The sequence below is a fragment of the Amblyomma americanum genome, chromosome 1 (genome assembly GCF_052857255.1).
Source record: "Amblyomma americanum isolate KBUSLIRL-KWMA chromosome 1, ASM5285725v1, whole genome shotgun sequence".
Lineage (NCBI taxonomy): Eukaryota > Metazoa > Arthropoda > Arachnida > Ixodida > Ixodidae > Amblyomma > Amblyomma americanum.
In genome coordinates this window covers 218,987,317-219,013,780 of record NC_135497.1, presented here as the reverse complement: position 1 = coordinate 219,013,780, position 26,464 = coordinate 218,987,317, and the positions used below count along the sequence as shown (strand labels likewise).

Sequence of the window (26,464 nt, the reverse complement as noted above, 5' to 3'; positions counted from 1 at the left end):
GTTTCATTTGCCTACAAAATTCGGTACGCAACCGTCCTCGGATGGATGCCTCTTGTTGTCGGAGTATATGTATAGCGGAACAAATGTATGCACATGAAGCGGTCCCTTAATGAGATAGTTCTGCCCGTTATAGGATAATTTTTGGGGCGAAGGGGCGAGAAGGGAAACGAATGGGAGGGCACAACCAATTTTAATGACCACCATCTTGAATTCGAGAAACCGAAACTATGCCGGCATTTCGTCCCCTGTCGTCGTACTCACATAGTTCCACCTCTATCCACCATAATGGACCATGGCGTCATGATTGGCACGCGGCAGAGGTGGTGATTTCTACAGTGATATTGTAGATGGCGCTACAAGTCTTAGTGCGAGTTGTGCTGTTTTCTGGTTGCTGCCACAGATGGCGCTGTGATCTCAAGGAGATTAGGGTGCCTCAATGCCAGCGCCGCCGTTCCCGGGTGGAGACAATTTAAGCGACGCCGCCATATTGAATCACAACCTGCCTCTCCCATGTACCGCGAAATGCTCGACTGGTAGCCCAGTTCAGCTCTCGCTGCAAAAGGCCGTTCAAGGCAAAGCAGTTTGAAGCGCGCCGAGAGCATGAACGGCGCCGCTGAAGTTGTCTCAACCCCGGCCCTGGCATTGAGGCACCCTAAGGGGGATAGGATAGCAAACCCAACGAAATCTCGGAACGTGATGAGTAAGGGCTGACACTCTTATAAAAAAGGCTACTATTGTCTATAATTCACCGGGATGGGGAGGGATGCTGCAACGAGACCTACTAAATGCTTCTAAGGGCGCAAGATATGCGACTAGCTCTTTCCAGCATCCACTCTTCTTTGCAGATATTTGACAGCACAAAAGCAAACTGAAAGTCTGCGGCACAGATTGTCGCGGATAATTTAGAAGCACGATGAACAGCAACTGCAGAAAGCGCGGAGATACGCTCCTGTGCGCGAACACGTATGAGATGATTGCGCCCTTTGCGCAGACTTAAGCGCTGGTGCGAGACATTTGGAAAAACAGCGGATGTAACCTGTAATCACGCTTCTATTCTACTTGGCCGCTGGATTCTGTCATTTTATGCGATGACATCATGCAAAAGCCGGGCGCAGATCATCGATGCAGCAAGCATAGACCAACGAGTAACAAGTTCATGAGTGGCTGCTGGCGCCGTGTTCCAATATAGCATATGTTGCGCCTAACCAAAGCTCAACGCGAAATCTGCCAGTGCAGGATCAGTTTGAATAAATTAACTCTTCCACAGCTGTCGGCGGCTGTCGAACGGTTCAGGGTCCATGAAATCGTGCACAGTTTTCTCGGAGTGAACAGCTGACAAGTTTACTGTGCTTGCAGCATGACACATTCGAGAACTTATTGCTACGTCACACACGAGGATGAAAACAAAAGGAAGACATACTTGTGCACGAACGATTTCCAAGACACTTTTCACATAGCTGATGGAAGCTCCTCTAATGGCGGAAAGTAGAAATTCGAAATTACACACTGCATCTTGATTGAGCCGCTTCGAGTCACCTGTAAAGAAAAGACAACAAGAAACTTCACCTCGGGGATATACAATGCATTTCGACTGACAGTGTGAACAAAACGTTTTGGTGTAGAGCGGGTATACAGTTGTGACTTACGCAACACAAAATGTGAGAAACATAGCAGTATAAAACAACCTCATGTTTAGTTAGTTATGGCCTGAGTAATTGTTATGCCATTAAGCCCCAAATGCTACTACTTCTATTACTATGTGAGAACCAGCTAGTTTGTATGTCTTACTGTTTTGTGCTGCTATTGATCTGAATGAAAACAAAGATTCAGCGAAGCATTTGTATCATATACAAGTAAAAAAAAAACGTCACCACGACGCAGTCTATTTATTAAACAGTGGTTTGTCAGAAGCTATGAAGACACCGCTAAAAATACTCCTCAATTCTTTGCTAATTACTTTTTGCACACTGGAAGAGTTTGTTTATTTCTTGATGAGGTTAATACTAAAAAACAAATTCTGTTCGTCTCTAAATTATCTTACCGCTATGAAACAGATGCTGCCAAAGCTCATCGACCTCACGGAGAAGATCGGACCAATCTTCTTTTCGCTTTGATTTGTTTGAGTCATCAAATGCAGGTCCCTGAAAAAGGGGAAAGGAATAACGCAGAATATATAATAAGAACACATTCGCAATCGTCTTCATCGTAAGCTGAGTTAATTGCGCCATAGAATAACGGCCCATCCTAAAGAACTGGTCGTGCCCTCGCGTGAACCGTCGCACCCTGCCTTAGCAGATTTCCCAAGTACGCCACTTTTTCTCATTCTCTGCGCCTTCGACTGCATTTTCTTGCCCTTCGTACACATTCTTCCACTCAGTCAAGAATGCCTGTTATCAATACTGCGCTCCAAGTCTCTTTCATCGCCTTAACTTGGGCTAGATTATCACCCACTCGTATTCGCTCCCTAATCCCCGATGATCTCTTCCTGCAGCATAAAGTGAAGCCTGTCATTTTTTCCGTTCCATTACTTACTAAGCTGTTCTTAGTCTGCTGGTACTACTAGCAATAATATTGATGATGCTGATGATAGTGACGGTTGATGTTTTATGGCATATCGACTATCTACACAGTTTTGTGCCCAGTCGGCGGGGTGAAATTCATGTATTTCATTCGTGAATTATAAATATAACTTTGTAGTTCTGTCAAATGCATTGGAACTCAGTCTTATTATTTTTACAATAATTTTTTTCTCATTATCCAAATTTGCCAAGGTTATTTGCCCCATATGAACATATGCTAAGAAATAAATAAGACGCGGTTGAAGAATTTAGTGAGTCACTAGAGTAAGAAACTGGAAGAAATCTGTGTTAATCGAAAAGGGAATGAAAAAAATAGCAGTGGCTTAGCTCGGCTATGCAGGGATATACATAGTGTGAGCTACGCTGTGCCGCTAAGCATCAATTGCCGCTGAGCAGCAATTTCGCTCCCCTTCTCCATGGCTATACCACATTGGCAAACGCCCCCACTGATACCTTTGCGCATGCGTACAAAATGAGAGGCGCCATCAAGCGGCTCCGGCGCAGCGTCAGACTTGGCTACTGCGCAACGGAGGCGCACAGCTGAGAACTCGCCGGCGCCTGTGCGTCCACCGTGGCTATGACGTCACTCCTCTGGAATGCGCAGACCGGCGAGGCGCACGCGGCGGCGGGGGCGGCTCCGGCGGGCCAGCTGTGCGCCGTGTGACGTCACTGCTCCTAGCGCATGCGCAGAACGGCTCTCCAGGAGCTATGCAAAACTGCTCAACCTCAGCCAGTGTAGCTCACGCTAGAAAACGCCTATGCCAAGCATGAAATTTGGTGCTGGGGATGGGACGCTCTTGTATCCCGGTACCTGGCGCCCTGATGGAAGCTTTGGCATCGTATCTTGGAACTAAGCAGCTCCAGAAAACATATCACTGCATGTCGCACAATAGTAGACGAAATCATAGTTATATGAATTTTAGTTTTCATCTGTCTCTAGTGTTTTTTTTGTCACCTCGTTGAGTCCTCGCCTATCCCTATTCTTGCAAGCAGTAGGACATTCAGCGTTCAGATGCATTTTGCAGCTTTTTTAAACAGCTTAGTATTCCGATATTTTTATACTGCAATCCTTAGACAAGTCCAACTGTGTTGCATTAGTAGATGGCATTAAAACTAGACGTAGCTGTGACCACCGTGGCATCGAACCCTCGATGCAAAGTGTTTTCCGTGCTCAAGGCCCAATACTTGCTAGGCGCTTAATTTATCGCCAAACAAAGTGTTTCTCTCTCTCTCTCTCCCGTGGATTATTGCAATTGAGGCTTACTGTGCATAAGTTCTAAGTCACCAGTACAGTAATGCTGCACCTGCTCCTGCAGTACGTAAGTCTGCAGGTGTGAGAGGCCACTTACAGCGTGCATGCATGCACCCCTCCGAGTGCGCTGTGCCCTCTCTTTTTCTAGTCCCTGTGCTCCTCTTCCCGATGTAGGCAGCGAAGAGCACCAAAGCCTGATTACATCCTTGCATTCGCTTTATCTGCTCTGTCTCTCACAGAGCCGCACGCGACTGTACACAGCATACTGCTTGCCAGATGCTGGCCTGCCTCTCAGCAATAAGAGCGACCGAAGAGAAATGGACGCGCCACTGTCATGTTCACACTGATAAATTCAGTTGCTAATGAATGGATCAGGCCTATGAGCAAAGCCTCTTAAAAGTGCCGCAAGCACGCGAGATGCGCCGAGAGAGGAGAGGAGAACGGGGCAGTCGCGTTGGAGCGTTGGCGCTCCCCGCTGTCGCGCAGGTGGTGGTGGTGATGAAAAACGGTTTTTATGCTCAAAAAAGAGTTTGGGAGTCAGAACATGGTCGGTATCCTTAGTCTGGGACACCGCACGACGAGGCCTCGTCCCGCGACCGCAGTCTCCCATGCCTCTCCCGCGCAGGCAGCTGTGCGTTCGGCCCCCCTTGCTTTTTTCATTCGCGACAGGTGAGCGTGCTGGCGTGAGAGCATATCCACCTTTTCCTCCTTCTGCATGAGGAAGCCGAGGTGGAAGGCGTTGGCGAGGTCAGCGTGGCAGGCGATCGCCTCCGCCCGCTCTGACAGGTAGCGCTTGCGCACGCAGGTGCCGATGCAGCGGTGGCTCCACTGCAGGTACGACCGGCAGTCCACGTACGACTCCTTCAGCAGCACTCCTGCAGGCACCCGCGTACTCCGGTTAGCGGCACATGGGCACGCCAGGCGGCGCCGCCTTCCTCCCTTCACGGCGAAAGAATGACATAAGGCAGCCTCGGGCCGTCCGCGCGACGCTCGCGGCTGCAGCCACGCCGGCAGAGAATCGGAAATGGTACTTCAGGAGGCAGCGTCTTGTGTTAAGTTTGAGAGTAAAGGAACGTTAAAAAAATGAAATATAATAGGACGATTTTAAACGCCCTACCTTGACAATTACAGACGACTGGACGGAGTGATTGGCCCTCTTTCAATCATCTTGACAAATGTTGCCGTACTGGCGCAAGATTCACTCGGTTATTAGTGTGTTAACATTGAAGCCAGTGTCGGTCCTTTGCGTGCGTGAATGTGTGCACGTGTGTGTGTGTGTGTGTGTGTGTGTGTGTGTGTGTGTGTGTGTGTGTGTGTGTGTGTGTGTGTGTGTGTGTGTGTGTGTGTGTGTGTGTGTGTGTGTGTGTGTGTGTGTGTGTGTGTGTGTGTGTGTGTGCGCGCGCGCGCGTTTGTATAGTGTTGTGGTCCTGTTTAAATAAATAAGTAAAAAAGTCGTAGAGATTAAACTGGGATTCGAACCCGCGCTAAACAGGCCACGTTCGCTGACTGCTGCTTGCGTCCACTGGGTCTTCGCTGCGACCTCCCATCGCTGGTGCTAAACTGCCAGGCTCTCGCTCTGTGCTCACACCACAAGCACTAGTTTGCGCTGGTGAGCACAGAGAGCGCCACAGATCCGTGACGCACGCGCTAGTTTGCATCTGGAAGGTGTCCGGAGCGGTTGGCAAGTGGCTGTGCTAGTGACCTGCCTTATGCGGAGTGGCAGTTCAACTGCTTTGTAGAGGCATAGATCCAGAACCTTCTACTGTGCACACGGGGTGCAAAGCGACAGCAAAAGAAAACATACAGAAGAAAAGGGGCAATAATGCTAACACCTTGTCATCTAATGCGCGAAAAAACGGGGACGAACACAGAAGCTGACAGAACAGCCGCCGATGTCAGCTTCTAAGTTCGTCCTCGCTTTTCGCTTTGCTTCCTCTAGTGAAGCAACCAGACCATCAATTCCAAACCACTGCACTAATAATGCGAATTGTATGACCTAATAATTTTTCACTATACATGTAAAGTTGCGCGCCCTTTACAACAACATCTTGATTGTAATCTCGAACAAGTCAAGTGAATTCAGCGTACAATTTGGTTAGACGCTGTGCTGCGGCGTCTAAACCAACTATACGTCGTCCACACACGTCGCCCGATGCCTGGTGCGCAGATACCGCCTCGGACAAACTGAGCAAGCAGTGGCGGCCAGCCCCTAAAATTCAATTCAGCCAGACAGGCGGGCTAGTTGGTGCGCATATATGAATGCATATTGCAACGATGCAAGAAAACATGGACGCAGGATGAAGTAGATTTCAACTGCATCCTTATGTATGGATCATCTCGCGGTGTGACTCCGCATCGTCAGGTAATATATTCGTCGCCTGCGCTCGCGTTAGCGGGATGCTAGCGAAGTTCTCCTGAGCACTGCTTCGGGCGACCTATATTCGCTGCCACGTTACAGCATCTGATTCGCATGCGGGAGGTGAAGTGTTCTATTCCCAGTGTCTCCGGGCCATCCACCGGCTTCCAATGGGCGCAAGTTTTTCCCTGGCTTGGTGTTCGGGTTCGGTGGGGGTAAATGCTTGGAAAAATTGGGTGTTTGATCCCTCACCGGGCAAACCAAAACACTTTAGCCGTGACACTCTCTCACCAAGATACCTTTGTGCTATATTAAAATTGAATGGTCATGCTAATCATCTCCACCACTGCCACCATCTGCCATGGTAGCAGGTGACTTGGTGAAGGCCCACTTTTTGTGTGCCGTCGATCAGATACGTTAGATGGGATACGAAAAAAAATAATACTACAACGCATGAACGCAGTTACGCTGTTCGAAATTTTTGTGAGGATGGGTGGATGCGTCAGTAATGAGGGTTCGGACAATGCGGCGTCTGAGCACGCTATGTGAAAGTGTCGGTGCAACGTCTCTCATAGGAAACTGAAGGACGCTTTTGTTTCTGAAAGGCCATTACGCCGGGCTGTTAAATATGTCGCAGCTAGGCATTATTTCATGGTGTTGAAACGTGCCGCTGTGATGACAGAGACCAAGATATTGCTTTATAAAGTGCGTATGTTTGATCGCGGTGCAGTTTTGTAAAAGAGAACACTAAAAACAGAGCAAAGTAAAAGAGACAGACTTAGAGCTTGCCGTTTTTTACACTTGACAAGACACTACTTTCACTAAACCCGGTGATGCAATCCGTTCTCTGGAAAAGAGAAGCCACTGAAATAAAGTAGCCGATCCTTTTAGTGTTGCGAAATATACCCTCGAGCAGACGACTGTCGCAATGCGAGGCTGCTTTGCAATACATTATCCAAAGAAGGAACTTCCAAATTTCTGCGCCACTCTGACGTCAGTGTCTGTGGAGTGAATGCGGCCGCAAAAGCCCCCGACTTCAAGTGATGTGCAAGTGACAAGCATGGCGACAAAAGCAACAGCCGTCTTCTGCAAGCAATCAACGATCGCCGGTATTCGCTCAACGATTGCGGCGTCCCGCCAGCGCACCTGCTGTCGTAGATAATGATGTTCCGGTAGCACTGAAAAATGAATGTAATTTTCATCAAAAATAATCGCTGTCTTTGCTGGTGGTTTCTTTCAGAATTCCGGTATAATCTTGAACTCTTCTGGTCTGTGTAGAACATAGTAAAGTCCATTATCGATCATTCTAACTCGAAGGGGACTGAAAGTTTGCTCGAATTGTGCAGAGCTATAATTAAAGAGCGAGAGTAAATATAAGGAGCGGAAGGCGGACTCTTATGATGGCTTCTATTTTTTTCGTCGAAGAAAGTTCAGGAAATGCGTTGCACAAATAAGAACACCCTCTCCAAACGTCGTCCATAAATCCGCCTCGTCTAAAGAGAACCCAATCCGAACAAAGGACCGATGTCACTCGTTCTGCGCGGCAATCGCAAATGGAAACACGTCAGCGCGCGCCAGGCCGTCTCGGGCATGAGTGGCTTCTGAGCACTGAGATGAGGGGCCGTATTCTGCTGTATAAGCTGCTCCATTTTCCGTTGTCCACTTGGCGTTCATTCGGTGCTCTGTCAGTGGTCACTCAGATATACCCGCGGCTTTAAAGCGTCTGGGGCAAGTGAGCCGGCCATTGCGTGGTTGCTACTGGACCTTACCACTGGCTAAAATTGGATGCAGTGTGCAGCCAATGGTGAGATGCATCGCAGCGCTCTGTCAACAACAGGTGACCGGACCTGACCCCTGGCTGCTGTCGATTGCGATATGCAGCCTATGGCGAAGACCGGTCTCAACCACCCAATGGCCGGGTCGCTTGCCCCAGACGCCTGAAAGCGGCGGGTACATCTGAGTGACCATTGACAGAGGACCGAATGGACGCGAAGTCGACAACGAAAAATGGGCAGCTTATAGAATACAGCCCTATAGGTGATGAATCTGCAGTGGCTGATTGACGTCGGCCCCAAGTTGGTGTGGCTCGGTCACTTTTCCCTCGCGGCCGCCAAAATAAGACGGTTCCTTGTAGCTGTAAGTGAGGTGGAAAGGAAGGATGCGGAGAGAAGAAAGCGCAGCGATGATGCGAGGGCAGCGTGCCTAGCACACGATGAGCGGCGTGCGAAGACGGCAGATGGCAAACTACGCGTGCGCATGACACCAGCAGCAGCACCGCCATAACTGCGCGCTCAAGGGAATCACGTGAACGGATGCAATGCTTACTGGCGCATGGCCACTCGGTGCTGCGTCAAGGCGGATTAAAACTGGTGCTGAAGGTGAGGATCAAGCGCGGTCTAGAGCGATTGTAGCGAACCTGGGTGTAGAGGGCGGGGGGGGGGGGGCGAAAACTCATTGAACAAAAATATATTAATTACAGGTATATTGCTGAGCACCAATGAATGAAGATTAGATAATAAAATATATTGTCTTATGTGCCAGACAGTTTTATTTATGAAGATAGATGTGCTAAATTTTGTGATTTCATTGCAACAGACTTATCGTGCTCCCTGTTATGACGGTGTCTGCACTGGTTGGGCGACTTTACAGGCCTTGTTGCTGTGGCGGTCGCCGCACTTACGAAGCAGTGGCTTGTGCTGAGCCTGTTTCTCTTGAAGTATTAATGAGTTTTTGTGCCGCCTTAATTGCCAGTCGTTTTCGTTGGGTGCCAGTTGCACATAGATAGCGCGGGCTTGGGCCCATTTGGGTGCAAAGTTTAGCGCGCCCTGATAGGCAGCAATAGGGACGGGCTCGTGAGAGGCACGCGGTAAATCCAGAAAAAAAGACCACAGACCACTTTATAATCCGCGCCAAGAACATGGCACGTACTGGCGACATCACGAATTAACTGGCACCCCAGCGCGCAGTGCCGCTGGCGAGTCCAATGAGCCGTACGTATGGGCTTTGGGACGCACCAACGTAGACATACACATTGAAACACGGAACACCGAGCTGTGTTCTACTCTGCTGCGTATGGGCGTTTATGGAAGCTTCGCTACTAGATCACATCTACCTTAAAGGGACCACAGGTGCGCTGTCGTGCTTCGCAGCCAGGGCAGGTAGGCTGTGTGGCTCGTTCCATATAACCGCTGGACACACTCGTGTGTTGGAATTACCGAGAATTTTCTCATAAACACCTGGGTTTGACGGTGTGGAAGCATCAGTGCAAATAAACCAGAAGTTCGAATAAAAAGATTTTACTATGCATAATCATCTGTAGATGAAAGTCAACATGCCGTTGAGTGAAAGGATATTGAAGAGTTCCAAGTGCACATGTGGTGAGATTTGTCGGGGTAAAGGTCCCGCGTTTGCTAGCTGGTGTTCGTTTTCTGAACACCGCGTTGTCGTCAACCGTTACCTTGTAGTAACACTGCCGTCTCCACAATACGCGAGAGCAGCCCCCCAGGGAAGTTACCGCTGTTAAATTCAAAGGGCAAAAACATATTAAACGGCAACTAATCGTACGGCAAAATTGGTAAAATCCGGCAAAGAAGCAGACCTGAGCGGAACAACAGCAGCAAGTTTGCGTCTGCGGAACCACAGAGCTTCAACACCGATACTAGAGCGGGATATCGTTTCCATAGATATCATGTTGGAGGTCGGCAACAACAGCGCGTTTCGCGGGATGATTTTTTGTTGCGAAATTAAACAACTGGAATGAAATAGAGCCCTTGGACCGTATTATAGTCTATAAGGTGCCCATTTTTTGTTGTCCACTTCACGTCCATTTGGTCCTATGTTAGTGGTCACTCAGACGTACTCCCGGCTTTCAAGCGTCTGTCGCAAGCGACACGACCATTGGGTGGTTGGCGACAACCATACTATTGGCTGAAATTAGATGCAGTATATTCCAATGGTCAAGATAAATCGCAGCGCTCTGTCAACAGCAGGCGACCGTTCCTGAACACTGCCTGTAATTTCTTGTGATATGCAGCCAATGGTGAGGTCCGCTCACCAAACACCCAATGGCCGGCTCGCTTGCCACAGACGCTTTAAAGCCGCGGGCATATCTTAGTGACCACTGACAAAGAACCGAATAGACGCCAAATGGATAACAGCAAATGGACAGCTTATAGAATAAGGCCCATGCAGTGTGGCTCGTTCGGCGGGGACAGGTGGGGAGGCCTAATAATCAGGTGTAATGCGCGTTATTGTGCGGCCACAAAAAAAAATTCTTTACGTAGCTGAAGAGGCGGACTCCTGGTAGCGTTTCCTGAAAGCTGGTTAGAGCTTCCATTCGGCAAACTTTGTCGAAGGCTCACTCACTCACTCACTCACTCACTCACTCACTCACTCACTCACTCACTCACTCACTCACTCACTCACTCACTCACTCACTCACTCACTCACTCACTCACTCGCTCGCTCACTCACTCACTCACTCGCTCGCTCGCTCGCTCGCTCACTCACTCACTCACACACACACACACACACACACACACACACACACACACACACACACACACACACACACACACACACACACACACACACACACACACACACACACACACACACACACACACACACACACACACACACACACACACACACACACACACACACACACACACACACACACACACACACACACACACACACACACACACACACACACACACACACACACACACACACACACACACACACACACACACACACACACACACACACACACACACACACACACACACACTCTCTCTCTCTCTCTCTCTCTCTCTCTCTCTCTCTCTCACACACACACACACACACACTCTCTCTCTCTCTCTCTCTCTCTCTCACACACACACACACACACACACACACACACACACACACACACACACACACACACACACACACACACACACACACACACACACACACACACACACACACACACACACACACACACACACACACACAGCGCCTATAGCGCGCGAAATCCGGCCAATGAGAGAAATCAACCTCGTGTACCAGTTTTATGCACTTAGCCGCTGATTTGCTCAAGCGACCTTGGGCTTCTGCAGCGCTCCTTTGCTTCAGAGAAACGGAGTGCAATTTTATCCTTGCATGCGTGCAACCACCTAGTCGGAAGCCGGACTCACGTTACATGCACGCAATCTTGCGCGGCCCCCTGGGTGTTTACAAAAAAAGTACCATACTTTGCTTTTGAAGTGCGGTCTCAGAATGCGAGTATAAGCTCGGCCAGCTCAGCTGTGGACGGACAGCTTTTTCAAGCTACACATTATAAAGATAACTGATGTTAGCTGACCAGTCATAGCGTTATAGAATCACAATGGTGAAGCCTGATTGTTCTTGCTGGCGGGAAAAGTTGCTTCAGCAAAAGTCAGCTCACCCCGTGAGGAACAATCGCAGATTTTCGAAGGCAGCTAAAATAGGATATTCCGCTGACTGGTGGCCGCCCTGCTTCAAAACTAGGATTGAGAAATGCCTTTAATGCTTGTGGCACTTTCCACCTTATTATTATTATTTATTAGCTTATAAAGACATTACAAATGAAATCATTGTGCCGCCATCATCTGGTGCATACAAGCATGACTGCCTTCTGTTGCTGTTCTGCAGGTGCCGCAGAACAAAAACCAACAGAAACAATGTATTTATGATGAAAATTTTGACGAAGAAGAGCCTGGTGTCCTCGCTTTGTGGGCCAGAGATTTTGTTTTTCCTTGAAAGAGCGCGTATGTTTTACTCTCCACAGGAATATCCTTTCCGTAGACGCAGAAAAAAATTCCGGCCATACTTCGGGGGAAACGCGTGAAGTGGCCAGCGCCACCTTCTGCCCTAAACAAATAATGGCACCGACATCACACGCCCACATATACAGCCAGAGGCCAATGCACGACTCCAGGCCACTGAAGCGGACCGCCCGCGCAAAATTCAGTAACGCGCGATCCGTAACCTGGAAGGCAAGGGGGGACAAACATGGTCCCTTTACCGTCCACCCTTCTCTCTCTTTCACGCCCACGCACGAGGAGAACGGTGGTGCCATTTTAAAGGATGATTCGTGTGTGTGTTCTCTGTCAGTTGATGAAACTTTGCCTTGCGACGTCGCGCATCGCATGCTATACTTTTCTGCGCCATAAAAGCACCGCCACGGTTCTGTAAAGTGGCAGTGCAATTTTGTACCTCGCAAGAGCCCTTACGTGGCTAGCGAACACTTCTGCTGCTGCTGCTGCTCTAACCCTAATCTAGCTAGACCCTAATCGGTAGGGGTTAACATCTTCGAAGGCGAAGTGAGCGCGAGCGCCGAAACGAATTTGGACAAAAAATGTTCCCTCAGCCAGTGAATAAGAAAAAAAAAGTCAATGTTTCCAACCGGTAAACGGGGTGTTTTTATCGCGTAAAAGAATAAAAAAAGGGCTGCTCCTCTACATCGCAGGTTGAAAATGCTGAAAGGCACTAACATCAGACGCTGATCCGACAATGGGTAAAGACGTGTTCTTTATCAGGAATATTATATTGGTCGAGCCCCTCTCCTTCTTTTCCTTGCCCTCTATAAAATACCACAAGCGCTAGCGCTTTGTTGTCGCTTAGCACATCTTGTAAGACCTTCGGCTCTTTTTTTTCTGCACGTACGTAAGCAAAAGCCCGCGTAAGACCGTTGTTGTAAACACAGAGTAATAAAAACAAAAACAAACGACGGCTAGAGAAAACAAGAAAGGTCTGAGCGTTTACGAAGAACGAAGGCGCGAGCTTGGAACTCGCTTGGAATCACTCAAAGGTGTTAAAGACAGGCTCGACTATGCAACACGAAACAACACGAAAAACAAACAAAGGGCTACATACGATTCTCTTCTCCCGTCTACGCTGCTGGAAGTTTGCGAATGCACCTTTATTTATTACTTTCTTTTTTAACAGATGAGCCAATATCCGTGCCCTCAAGAAGCCTATAGCCAGGCCTGCGCAGAATCTCGGCACCACACCGGGCGCGCATTATGGAAGAAGGAACGTATCGATATAAAAGCAACCAAAAGAAAGAGAGGGAAATGAAGAGCGAGAGAAAAACAAGAACGCCCCCTGGCCGCAGCCCCCGGCTTACGCCATAACAGCGCTCGGCATAATGGTTTTGCAGCGACCTCTGCTGAGATAGCCTCCCGTTTCTCGTTATCACCTTCAAAACGCTGCTTCTTTTGCGCGCTTTTCTATAATGGTGAGACATGGAGGTATTGGGAAGGGGTGCGGCGGGCCCGGCTTTCGCGCCAATGGACAAAAGGCGGCCCGGGTGCTCCGAGTGGTTTTTTCTGACCCCGAGGCTGGGATCGTGACTCCGGTCGGGCTTGCGAACAGAGGCGCTTGTTGAGCGCTCAGCGGGCGTGGAGTTTGGTGGCCTGCGCCGCTTCCGCCGCCCTTTTCTGGCGTTATCTTTGACTGCGCCAATCGATAGCCCGACTTGGAGACAAAGACAGGATAGCCGCACTTTCCACGTTCTGCCACTCTCGGGTAGTTCCGTACTGAGCCCCCATTTTCCCCAAGTCCCGGCTTCCTTTTCTGGGAGAGTCCAAGACAAAGCTGGCAGAAATGGCTAGTTTCTAATGCCACGGACACAGTATAATAAAAAGAGCGCTGGCGGAGATGAGCCCGCGCCTTGTAGCTCGAAAGGAATGCAAAGAACAACTACAAATGCAGCCCCTAGGAAGTTGACAGTCACACAGCGAAACAAGGATCTTGTGCTGCCCGCGTATAAAATAGCAAAAACACATTCGGCATCATTTGTTACGGTGCAAAAAACATGCCACTCATCAGAAAAAAAAGCACAACCACATGCTCTGAAGACGAGGCCCATGGCACTGGAAAAAACCAAAACAAAAAACTTCTTAAACTGCACTCAATAAAGAGAGAGCACAAGTGTGCGCAGTCAGAACATTAGAAGACTCTTCTGAATGAACCACACATTGCGAGTTCCGTGTTCCGCGCTCCTTTGCGCTGAGGACAAATTTAATTTTATCCGTGTGTGCATGCAGAGCGGCGCCACGTGGAATAAAACCTGCCAGGGTTTGTATAAAAGCGTGTATTAAGGCGAAAGCCTTTAACGGCTAATGCTCGCGTACGTCCGTCCGTTACGCTCTTCAACTTTGATAAGAAAAAAAAACCATCCTTTGTGCACGATGGGATTCGAACCACTCTCCTTCCGTACCGCAGCCGAGCGTGCTAACGACTACCTACTTCCTGCCGACGCATATGTAGTTCTCCTTGTCTAGGACGCTGGAGAATGTTTGTAGAAAGCCGTCGAATCAGATGAATGCCTCCTAAACGCCCTCCAGTGTCTCCAGCATTTAAGATTCACAAAAAATTGTGTACTTAATTAACATCTTAACCGCACATCACTGACATAAGCAGCAACACCGTGCTAAAGGCTTTCGCCTCACCGCACTTTAGGCCAACAAAGTGCCCCTGAATTTTTTTTCCTTGGTCTCCTCTTTCTGGGATGCCTGTGGTGTGAAAGCGCGAAATGAGTTTTAATGAGCTAGGTAATAGGGCTGGGCCGTTGTATACGAAGTCAGAGGGTCTGCTCACCGTCTCAAAGAGGTCATTCAGCGTTGTAGACATGCCAGTTCTAAATTATTTCTCTTCTGGAGAGAAGAAACACCCTTCTGGTAACTTTTCCCAGACCTTCTTTTCAGAAATTCAGCTTACGCTTTTCTGCAGCCTTGGCGCTATTTTTTTGGCTACACCCGACACTTAGGCGGCATGTCGGCTACGTTTTGACTATTTTTGTGATTTTATGGCTCTTTTGCGAATTTAGGACCTGGACACCCTGGTTGTAGCATGAGCGATTCACGTCCGAGCTATATAGAAGCCTCTCCCACGAATGCACATTTCGTGAACGGCTACCGGACCCCCGTGCGCTGGTCGATCGACACAGGGAGCCTGCGCTGGAGGCTACCATGCCGATTGCAGCCCCATAATACGCAGTCTAGTGACCGGAGGAAGAAGTTTTGGTTACACGCTTTTTTTTTTTCCGACGTCACCTGCCGAACACATCTCGACGAATGAGTGTCCGCGCTCCGCCAGAGCCATACGTATATGCGTACATCTGTGTAACTAGCCCTGTCGTGCTGCGGAAAGCGATAAAACAGAAATCTGAAGTCGAGTTCAGCCGCCTTTCTTGGGGGAAGCAAGCTCTTGCCGACAAAATTGGCGTTGAACTATCTGTTCTCCGCACCGCGATAATCCAAATGCGCAATCAGAACCTAGGGGCGGAAGATCCTGAAACCTACCGGCAAATAGTTTTCATTCCGATTCTTGAGCCAATCATTGAAGGCCTGTTATCGCGTTTCCTCGAGGAAACTCTTCCCTTGTGCGTCCTGAACATTTGCTTGCCCCGTGTCCTCGTGACAGAAGGCGTCGAAAGCAACGACGCAAGAAACGAACGGCTTGCAGACCGGTGTCATGGTACTCTACAGCCCAGTAACCAAACTGCGAGAACGAGAACGCTTGCGTCCGAGCTACTCATCTGGAAATCAAAATGGGCCCATCAGACGAGTGGCACGCCACTGCAGTCTACCGCACTTGAAGCCCTTGATGCTTGCGATGAAGTTTACCCGAATGTACGAACTGTACTGAAGGTTCTGGCTTCGCTACCAGGCAGCGTCGCCTCGAACGGAGCGCACGGTTTCAACATTCCGTCGTTTGCAGACGTGGCTTCGGGGAAATATGACCGGGGAGCGTCTGACTGGGTTTGCTTTGCTGAACGTCCACAGGGATGTTAGTGTTGACGCATCTTGAGTCACGGACCACTTTGCAGATAAAAGGAAACCGGAGGAGTGATTTTGTTTTGTGAAATGACGGTATGCGGAAAGCAGTACACTTGTATATGTTAAATAATTCGAAGCATGAGCTATATTAAGAAAAGATGCCGATTTCGTTTACTTTTTGCTTCCAGTTACATATGCGCATCATGACTGGAGCTATCATTCAACTTATAATATTATAAGGTGAATATAAAATAATTATATATGAATATTGCTCACGTAGCCGTTAGTGTCCTAAGCATGAGTTATGGTAAAACATCTATGCCGTTCGCCATTTATTGTTCAACAACAATGCGCTGAAAAATTGTTGTACAAATAAAAAGTCAACAAATAAATCGTTGTTTGTATTTTCTTTTTCTTTTCCTTACGGGTATGGTCGAGAAAAGGCAGATATATTGACGCCATCGCCCCATCCGCGTAAAGTTTTCGCTCAGCCGCCGATCGGATTTGTCAGTGTCGTTGGCCTGAAAATATGACACACTGCAATGATATGCGTCTGTTGGTCGCGCTGGTGTCGTTGCCGGTCTAGTGTGACTGCTGCGACCATTGATGTCGTCGTCACGTCGTTGTACGCACTGAAAACGAGCGAATGCCGGGCAAAAGCGAAACTTGATGGCAGCAGCGCTATTGAAATACGGCGAGTGAACGCTGCAACTTTCGAATGCGCTTGGAAATAGTCTCATAGTCGTGTAGCACCACGGAAGTGCGTCGATTCCGAATGCCATTCCAAGTATCGAATGCCATTCCACTGAGATACCATTTGAACGTGCCTGTGTAGTACCGGTATAAGTGACAAGGCGCAATAAGCAACAAGGCACGGATGGGGGCGGAGTAGGCCAGTTGGCGGTGCGCTCACCGAGTTCCTTCTTGAAGGCAAGCCAGCTGACGGCTGCCAGCTCAGTTCCATCGCACTCGGTCGACGAGAGCAGCTCGATGACCTCTGGCTCGCGCAGCCCGTAGCTGGTGCAGGTGAGGTACGAGGCAATCTTCTTGACGGGCGCCAGGCCGAACTGGCGCTCAATGCGCTCCAGGCTGCGGCTGACGAAGGCTCCTGTGTCGGCAGGCACATGGAGCTCGCCATCCAGCACCTCGTACGAGGCCCACCGCATGGCCTGCTGGGACAGCAGCGTCACGTACAACGGGGTCGCTGACTGTCCCCCCAGCCGCTGCCGCAGCACGTCCCACTGTTGCCGAGTCAGCAGCCGCTTGTTGTCCTGCGAGTATGACCACGCGCACTCATGGAACCATGAACACGAAATGGCCAAAGAACGGGTGTTTATACACGCGTTCCACAGATATTCACCACCTCTACCAGTGAAGCTCGTGTGTTATTTTGACCGATTAACGATTATCGTCTATGGCCTCAAGTGTTGCTGTGTTGCGTCCATGGCAAAACATTCCCCAATTTAACGTGCCGTGTTTTGATGTCGGTAAACATTACCCATGACGGAAAGACTAGGCGGATCAGTGAACTACAAAAAAGATTGTTTCAACGGCCACGGAAACTGCCAAGAAAAGCCACTTTAATCACCGTACTGCAATTATTTCTTATTCTCCTAACAAACGGTTTGGTTTGGTTTTGTAGGGTTTAACGTCCCAAAGCGAATTGGTCTCTGTGGGACACCGTAGTGGAGGGCTCCGGATAATTTCGACCACCTCGAGTTTTTTAACGTACACTGACATCGCGCAGTAGACGGGCCACCAGCATTTCGCCACTATCGAAATGCAACCACTGCGGCCAGGATCGAACCCTTGTTTTCGGGTCAGCAGCTGAGCACTTATACACTGAGCCACCGCGGCGGCTCAACAAAGAGGCAGAACATAATCATGTTTAGTTTAATTTTGTCTTGTATTATCGCTTTGAATAGAGAGTTCTCAGGACTACCTTCGAATTAGGCACCCTGTAGTACTCGTGCCTTTAATCGTGTGGCCTAAGCTTGTTCCTCACCGCCATGCATTTATTCTCCTATAAAGACGCATATAACATGCTGCATTCACGAAGCGATATATATTGAGGGCATGTAACTAATTTATTCCACCTTTGCATGTCAACATTTTTTTTCCTCGGCGCACCAAGAAATGTAAATAAATAGCGGGAGGCTTTGCCGGCATATAGCAGACCTTGACGTAATCTGTAATGGCATCTGACATATCAGTGCTGAAAACTACTGCGGTTTGCCCTTGAGGTATGTGTTGAATCATTACTCAATGCGTTCGTGTATAATCGTCGCCTATGCGCCACTCCTCAAGCCTTGTTCTGGCGACATGTTCATTATATGTGCAGCGTTCACGAAGATGAGCGACATATGAAACCAGCGAGGTGTACTTCATATTGGTCATGTCTTGTGTGCCGCTGCAGTTCCCTTTTGCTATTTCAGACTTCAGTATTAATGCGATAACATTATAGGCCACGTTATCGAGAAAAGCCGGAGTCCGTCTGTCCGTGCGTGTCACGATTTTAAAAGTAGGTGGCTCAACTGGCACGGTGGGCAGGTTGTCTGCCTACCGAGTTCTGGGCAGCCGGCCGCCCTTGCAGGAGGCAATGAAATTTATTCAAATAAGTTGAGTGCGATTGCGTCCTATCCCCCGTGGCGCTACGCATTAGCTCATCGGCCGAGAGATAAACAACGTACCGAAGAACAGTCTGCGCAAAAATGAGCCTTACGGGAGCTCAGCAAGAGCAACCTAGGTCTCACAAGCACCACCGGTGGCTGAGTTTGAAATAGCCACCTGCCGGGGCAGTGGCGCATCGCTTAACCGCGGCAACAGTGCCACAGCAGTGGTATGAGGACTCCCCGGTATCTATGAATGCACGAAAGAGAAGGGGCACTTGCGAGGTAGGTATCTCTAATGCTTGTCTACTAACTGGCAACTTGCACATTTCATAAACCACACCCTGACTCCTTTTCCAGTATTGCACAAGGTACGAACTGAGCCACAAAAGAGCAACTGCGCTTAAAAAGGGAAAGCAAGCGGGTTCACGCGTACACCTAGACTCCATTGAGCCACTGCTAAGCTTTTGTATTGCTCGATATGAAAGTCAGTGCTTCGTGAGGCGTTGGCGCCGTTCATAGGCCACAGCCGTTGCTTTAGAGTCAGATCACGGGAAGAGGTCTTCAAAGCAGAGGTACGCGTATACGGGGTGTGAGCTCTGACCTTGAGGTGCGACTGCAGCATGCTGGCGGCATCAGCCAGGGGCGGGATGAGCACGTAGCTGTCGCCTGCTGGGATGCGGCTGCGCAGCAGTCCCAGCACGGCGTCGGCCTCTTGAGCCACCGAGCAGACCAGGTGCACGTTGAGGGGCAGGTTCCAGGGCAGCCAGCCCAGGGTGGCCGCCTGGTGGTGGGCGGGGCCTCGCAACCGGTCCAGGTCGTCCAGCACGATGACCAGGTCGCTGGTGCTCGCTTCGACACGCTTTAAGAGCTCCTGGAACCAGGTGCTCAGCTTGCTTAGCTCGAAGCTCTGGTGCTTGGGGCTGATCTCGAAGCCGAACACCATACTGATGTGTAGGCACAAATTGCGCAGCATCTCGGCTGGGTACGCACAGCACGGACTCTGGCCCACGCCCCGCACTATGCGCACCACGTCGCAGCCCAGCCACTCCGGACAGTACATGAGCACCTGCGAAGGCGCCATACGAGTCAAGCGCTCGGCACTCCAGATGAAGCGCAGATATGCGAGGTATTACGGCCTCGGCACTGCTTTTTACACGCGCTCCTTAGCTGCGGCGCCTGCTTGGTTGCAGGCTCTCCATGGACAAGTAATACAAATAAGTAAAAAAAGAAAAGCCAATGTGAATGTTCGGCAGTGTATCAGTCACCGTCGCCTGCAGATTCAATTGGCAAAAGAGTTGAACTTTGCCTTTCTTTCTAGAAACCGAGATGTGAAGCTACGCAGATACAAGTGCAGGAATCTCTGGTTTGAAAAGACGTCGAGCATCGTGAACGTTACTCATTAGCATGCAGGTGCGGATGCTGCGCATGAGATGAGCGCACCTGAGAGAGCAGCGTGGACTTTCCGCACCCCTCTCGGCCGCAGACGATGATAGGTGTATGGCGGACACGTTCTTCATCAGCCAGCATTAGCTGCTGGATCTGCAGAAGTGGGCCGTAATCGCTGTCTAGAGACTGCGATACTCCCAGGCATCGCAGGAGTTGCCGGCTGTTGCACAGATGCGTCTGCGACTCGCGTACCACCTCCTGCAAGTCGCGAAAGAAAAGTTCATTATTCACCTCATTGTTCCTTCAGCTCTACTCGACATACGTGCCCTTTATAAGGGGCAGTGAGAACAACACTATCGAATTAATGTTCTGGGTAAATAATTGATTCTCTAGCTCTTTCTGACTGCGTTGCCGTTTGCAAGACAGCAAAAGACACATTTATCGGCGGGAAAATTGGATTTAAAAATTTCCCCGCCAGTTTATGCAAACTCGTGACGTGCTTACCGAAAAGGATGGGTTGCCACCGTTTTGGAGTGAATATCATGCACTTATTCTTGAGAAACATTTGTGCTACTCTCTTTTCTCCTTCATTCATTTATTCCCCTCACCCCTTTTCACCCGTGCAAGGTAGCAAACCGGTTATTCTTCCGGTTAACCTCCCTGCCTTTCCTCTCTCCTCCTCCTCCTTACTTCCGAAATCGGCCGGTGATGGCGACACGTGTATTTAGTTTTTACGCCCTTTCTAGCTTATAACAGCTCAGTTTTTTCTATTTGCCCTCAGTTTTCTTCCGCGCAATACCGCCGCCTCGAAAAAAAAAGAGGCAAAAACGAGAAAAACAAGAGCGATGACTTCTTGCAAAGGCTGCGAGCCTGCGATAACATCTACGCTGGACGTGAAACTCCGTCATGCACTTATTCGCCAGAAACATTTGTGGTTATTAGTGCAAACTTGATCACCATTTATGTCTTGCCCGCAGCGTCGGAAGATGTGGTGTGATAGCTAACTTCGCCACGCTACTGGTTCCAGTGGTTACACAATGTAAACAAGAAATGGGAGTTTAAATGGTCAGCATCGCCCTTTAAACTCCATGTGTGGGAACATTTACTCCGTCAGTATGGAGCAAAGATATAGTAAATGACCTATATTATTCACTCTACTGAATAATAGGGCACAAAGGAGGATTCTCCACAAAGGAGGATTCTATTCTTTTTAAATTCCTGTTCTGTAATAGAGTTTCTTGGTCTCAATGCTTCTGAAGTCTCCAATGGAGTAATAAAAAACCCCCACTATTTTACGCCGTCCGCACCGTTACCTAGCGCCTCGTCTGCATGTGGTCAGTCGTATGATAATGACGGTCAGTGACGTCGCATCGGTTACCATCGTCGCTGGTTCGAAGCTCGCTTCTGCTGCTTCACGGACGCCTGCCACGGTACGAGATGTCGGATTGTTGCAGTTTTGCGCTACAGTAACCTACATCCGCTCCTCTGAAGAGTCCAGCGCGCTCCCACCATACTTGAACTTCTTTTGTTAGCCTCGCCACCCCGTTAGAGCCCCAGATCAAACCTCATTCTCACAGTTTATTAATGTTTTTTTTGTGTGTGGCTCACGCGATGCGTTGCGGAAGACTACAGTGTGCTGCATCAACATGGAACTTCGATGAAACAGAGTTTCAACGTCAAGCTCTTGATTTAGCTGATCAGGCCACATTGCTCCTCAATCATATTCAGAAACAAAGCTTTAAATATAGGGAGATGAAAGAAACACTGTCCTGCCAGATTACTTTCGGTGGTGTTCTAATTGTAAACTTATTCTGTTCTGGTTATTAGTGAACATATAGCCCCTAAACTGATTCTAAGGTTACATCGATTTATCTATGATAATAGGTAACCAAACAAACTCGCAAAGCAGAAGCAGACGACAAGGAGACGACTCCTGCCGTCTCCGCCTAGTCTGTCGCTGGTGTTGCAGACGGAGAAAAGAACAAGTGACGCGCGGTAGCATTGGAGCAGCGCAGTTGCCCAAGCTGGGTTGCCGCCTGCCCCAGCAGCTCCCTGTCCGTTACAGCCGCTGGCACTGCTGTAAGAATAAGCCTGAATGAGTATGAATAAACATGGGGCAATTCTGTGTTGTTTCTCTGGGCAGTAAAAATTTCACTCCCTTTTACTCCTAAATACTTCCCTTGTACAGGGGAGTAAATAAAATACTTCATCTATATGGAGTAAATAAAACTTTCTTTAGGGTGTGCGATAAAGGCAAGCCACTTACTCCTATTTGGGTGTTTATTTGTTGACAGTGTAGTGTCGCTTCCCGCAGGAAGCGAAATGATGGCAAGCACCGATGACATCGTTTTTTGGCGTAACCTTCAAAAATTACTAGTCTCCTGGAGCTGTCTGCATTGTGAATGGCTTGAGCAGTTATGAAGTATGACGATATTAGAGAAATGTACCCGCCAGTTTTCGCTACTTCTGCGAAAGTTTGTGTAAAAAAAAAAAACCTGTCGCGAGTAGATTCAATAAACGGTATCGGCTGCGTTTTGTGAACTGGTGTATTTTTACCCTCGACAGCCGAGAGATCGGCTATGAGACACGTCTTGCGGAACGGTTTCAGATGAATGCCAGCTGCGTTTTGCAATCGATGCTGATCGATCGGAGAGAAAAAGGGCAAAAATACTAGCCACCATTCGTTCCCGAGTTTTCACGGTGCAAAACTAATGGAATGCAATTTTGCTAGAATATTTCGCTTTTAGACGGCGCTGCGACAAACAGTAACAGTAAGTGCGTTGCGGCTGCCTCTGATTTCTGCCGCGATGCTTACCCGCCCGCTAATGGACTGCGCAGCTCACACATCCAACAACGGCGGCATAACACATGTGCACTGGCAGTTGCAACACGTAGCTCGCGGCTTGCATCAGAGAGCGAGGCGAGGGAGGTTGGTTAGGAGGAGAGGATAAACTAGTCCAAAGTGAGCCGCGAGTAAATAAGCACGGGAGCGGACGGGTGCGCCACTGCAAACAGCGCTCGCGTGCGAGTTGCTCGCTGCGAAAGGGGCCATCGATATATGTCCTCCACAACTTTACCAACCACCACCGCCCAGAGTACACAGCTGCACGCTTTGAATGCACGCTCGGCGAAGTTTGGAGAAAGCGCACGGTTGCCATGGCAAAATACACGCTTCAGCCGAGACAATCCATGGCTCACGAATGTACCCAACGGGAGCTAAGGCCTGCCCACGAACGCGTGGCGTCAAAGCTTACAGTGTCCCAACTGGCGAAGTGATTTATTCACACACACGCACAAAAACACACTAAGGACGCAAGCTCAACATTGCATCCCTATGCCGCTAATTATGCATTCGGTTCGCATCACTGATTTCCTGCGGCCGTTTATCTCGTTCCTTGTGCCGTCTGAAAAGCCACGTCGTGCAAGCAAAATGCGCGGAGAATGCACCGTAACTGCGAGACGCAGGGCGCACAGAAAGAGAGAGAGGCAGTTTGCGCCCCCTTTTTCTAGCGATCGTTACCAAGGGTGGAGCAATTGGAATTGCTGATACACTTATTAATTAGGCAAGCCGGAAACGCACAGGAAACGATAACGAGGGTAAAACAGTTTGACCGGCGTCTTTTGCTTTTGAGGGCTAAAACAAGGGAAAGCAAGGGAGTAAGCAAAGAAGAATTAACGGAGCGAAAAAGCTGAACGACAAGTCTAACGAAAAGCTTCAGTATGCGGATTTCACGAGAACGCATAGTTTTCAGCAATCTTACTAAGTGCTGACACCGAATTCGAGGTCGATGAACCTGAGCGGTTCAATTACTCTGCATACCTGACACCTCAGATGAACTCACAAGGTATCGGTTTGGTTTATGGGGTTTGACGGTACAAAGGGACACAGGCTATTAGAAACCCCGCTTTAGAGGCCTCCGGAAAATTTCTACCACCCGGGGTTCTTTAACATGCACTGACAGCACACAGTACACGAGTCTTTAGCATTTCGCCTCCATAGAAATGCGACCGCCGGGGCGGCTCACAAGGTACTGATTGCAAGCACCATATAGATATAATATGAAAGGTTGTGCTGGAGGTAGACCTAAAAGTGTAGCACTTAACGATGCAGATGCGAACGTAATGAAACGGGGTTGCTCGCTGCGTGGCTTGACTCCTGCAACCACCTGTGGCATCCAGCGAAGTGAGGTAAATGCAGAGACAATAACAGCATTTATCTTAAAATGGGGCAACGTAAAAGGTACAAGAAAAGCGCCGATTCTTACCTGCTTTTTTTTATTGCAAACATGCGATGAATAGGTCTTAAGAAAGAAAACCCCCGCCCCCAAAAGAGAAAAAAATAACGCGTTCACCGGCTGCGTTTGTCTACACCATAAATGAACCTCATGGTGTAGCTTACAGGGTGCTCTTCGCAAAGCGAACTGGTCGCTATGAATGAAAGCATAAGCGTCTAATTTAGAGCGCTGAAGAAACTGAATTGAAGTGCCACACTATTACTACTGGCTGAAGTGCTACGAACTGAAGTAGTAAATAAAAATTAATTAAATATTTTTTTCATCGCTCATTTAGGAGTGAGACGCCCTGCTAAGTGATGTGATATTTCATCAGCATCACTACAGTGACTATAGCTATAATGTGCAAAGATTTACGCAATTTCGGAAAGTGAGCATTCTCGAATGAAATCAGAAGCATTGTTAGCACTTTGCTGAGAAGCAAGAGCATGGAGCCTATTTTAAAACCTCTCCTGCTCGACAGCAGTAAGAGTAGGTAGGTACTACTCTCCAACTTTAGGGGGTACATAGTTTTAGTGCCTTTGTTTTAGTATTACTGTGCTTTGGTACAAACCACTAAGCAATAATAAGATTGTATAGAGACCACTAAGTTAGTTGCTGACAGAGTTTTAGAAATGTTTTGAGCAATATTCACTATGCGCAGGCTTTTCGCGCTGCTACGGTCACATAGATTTTATGTCTAGGCTATATGCAAATTACGCTAGTATTCTGTGGACTGATGTTTCCCAAATACAAAAAAAATAGATACTGCACGTATGCGGTATTTTTGTATGTGTCTAAAAGAAGCCTTTCTCTACGGGTCGAGAGATATTAATTCTTGCTGTTGGTTAAAAGTTCAGTCGAACCCAATCGACTTGGATGCTGAAATGCCAGGAGCTTACTCATAGCAAGTATATTTTTTTTGGTATTTCTTTGTATTATTGCTCACACAAGGAGGAATATATAAAGACAGTGTGGGCACTGGTAGCCATAAAAAAGCTCCTGAATAGGATTACGGCCTAATTAAGGTATGGTAAAGTACAGTATTACCAACAGCTGTTCAGTAACGTGGCTACGCGTCGACCAGAGCGAACTTCGTAAATTATAAATGATGCGATTGGAACATGCCTTAATCGCACCGATATGCTCGAGCAAGTCGTTGATGGGGAATTGCTTTCCGGATCGGCATTATCTGACCACTTTAATTCTCACTTTGCCGCCAGGCAAAATGAAGACGCACCGCTAAGTCATGCTTAGTGCTCCCTACAATAAAAATTTCCTGAGACCATGTTTTCGAAGCCCGCAGAGGAATCAGAAGTGTACCATACGTATTTGTGAATAAAGAAAAGTGAAGCGCTCGACATTGACAGTATTCAGATTAAATCTACAAAGCATGTCCTCAATCTTATATGCCCATATTTAGCGCATATTTTCAACCTCTCGCTTGCATCCGGACGTTTTCCAAATGACATGAAACGTGGAAAAGTTATGTACATATAACGGTGGAAACGCGAACGACGTAAGCAACTACCGACCCATATGTGTGATTCCAATCTTTTTAAGGGCCTTGAGAAGATTATGCTCACCAGACTGGACAGCTTCTTTACCAAGCACAATATTTTATCAGAACGTCAGCATGATTTTCGAAAGGTTACGTCTATGGAATCAGCCCTTCCATTGCAAAACGACGTCATAATTGAAACATGGAGTCATAAAACTCACCCTGGGAATTTGGCAGACTTCAGTAAATCCTTTGATTCAATGTGGGACGCAACTCTTCTTAATAAATTAGATCATATGGTATATGTGGGCTAACACATACTTTTCTGCAGCCGTACCTAACCGGCCTATCCCAATCTGTTGATATTAATGGCTTTGCTTTACGGGGTTTAACATCCCAAAGAGACTCAAGCTATGAGCGACGCCGTAGTGGAGGGCTCTTGAAAATTTCGACCATCTGGGGTTCTTTAACGTGCACTAACATCGCATAGCACACGGGCCTATAGAATTTTGCCTCTATCGAAATTCGACCGCCACGGCCGGGATTGAACCCGCGTCTTTTGGGTGAGCAACCGAGCACCATAACCACTGAGCCACCGCGGCGGCCGTTGACATTAATGGTTACAGTTCCAGCTTCCAACAGATTCATTCTGTGTCCCACAGGGCAGCATTCTTGCGTCATTCCTTTTTAATGTCTGTGTAAATGGTCTT

General features: G+C 48.5%; 1 protein-coding gene across 1 annotated transcript in view; it reads right to left on the bottom strand.

The window, feature by feature from the left end:
• The window catches only part of LOC144114635 (protein qui-1), a 565,534-nt gene that overhangs the window by 55,360 nt on the left and 483,710 nt on the right, over positions 1 to 26,464 (bottom strand). Inside the window, exons 10-15 of the mRNA XM_077648494.1 lie at positions 20,037 to 20,240; positions 19,198 to 19,662; positions 16,898 to 17,255; positions 4,531 to 4,706; positions 2,042 to 2,141; positions 1,421 to 1,536 (exon numbers count right to left, since the gene is read on the bottom strand). Coding sequence (XP_077504620.1) covers positions 1,421 to 1,536; positions 2,042 to 2,141; positions 4,531 to 4,706; positions 16,898 to 17,255; positions 19,198 to 19,662; positions 20,037 to 20,240 — 1,419 coding nt within the window. The remainder of the gene's footprint in view (positions 1 to 1,420; positions 1,537 to 2,041; positions 2,142 to 4,530; positions 4,707 to 16,897; positions 17,256 to 19,197; positions 19,663 to 20,036; positions 20,241 to 26,464) is intronic.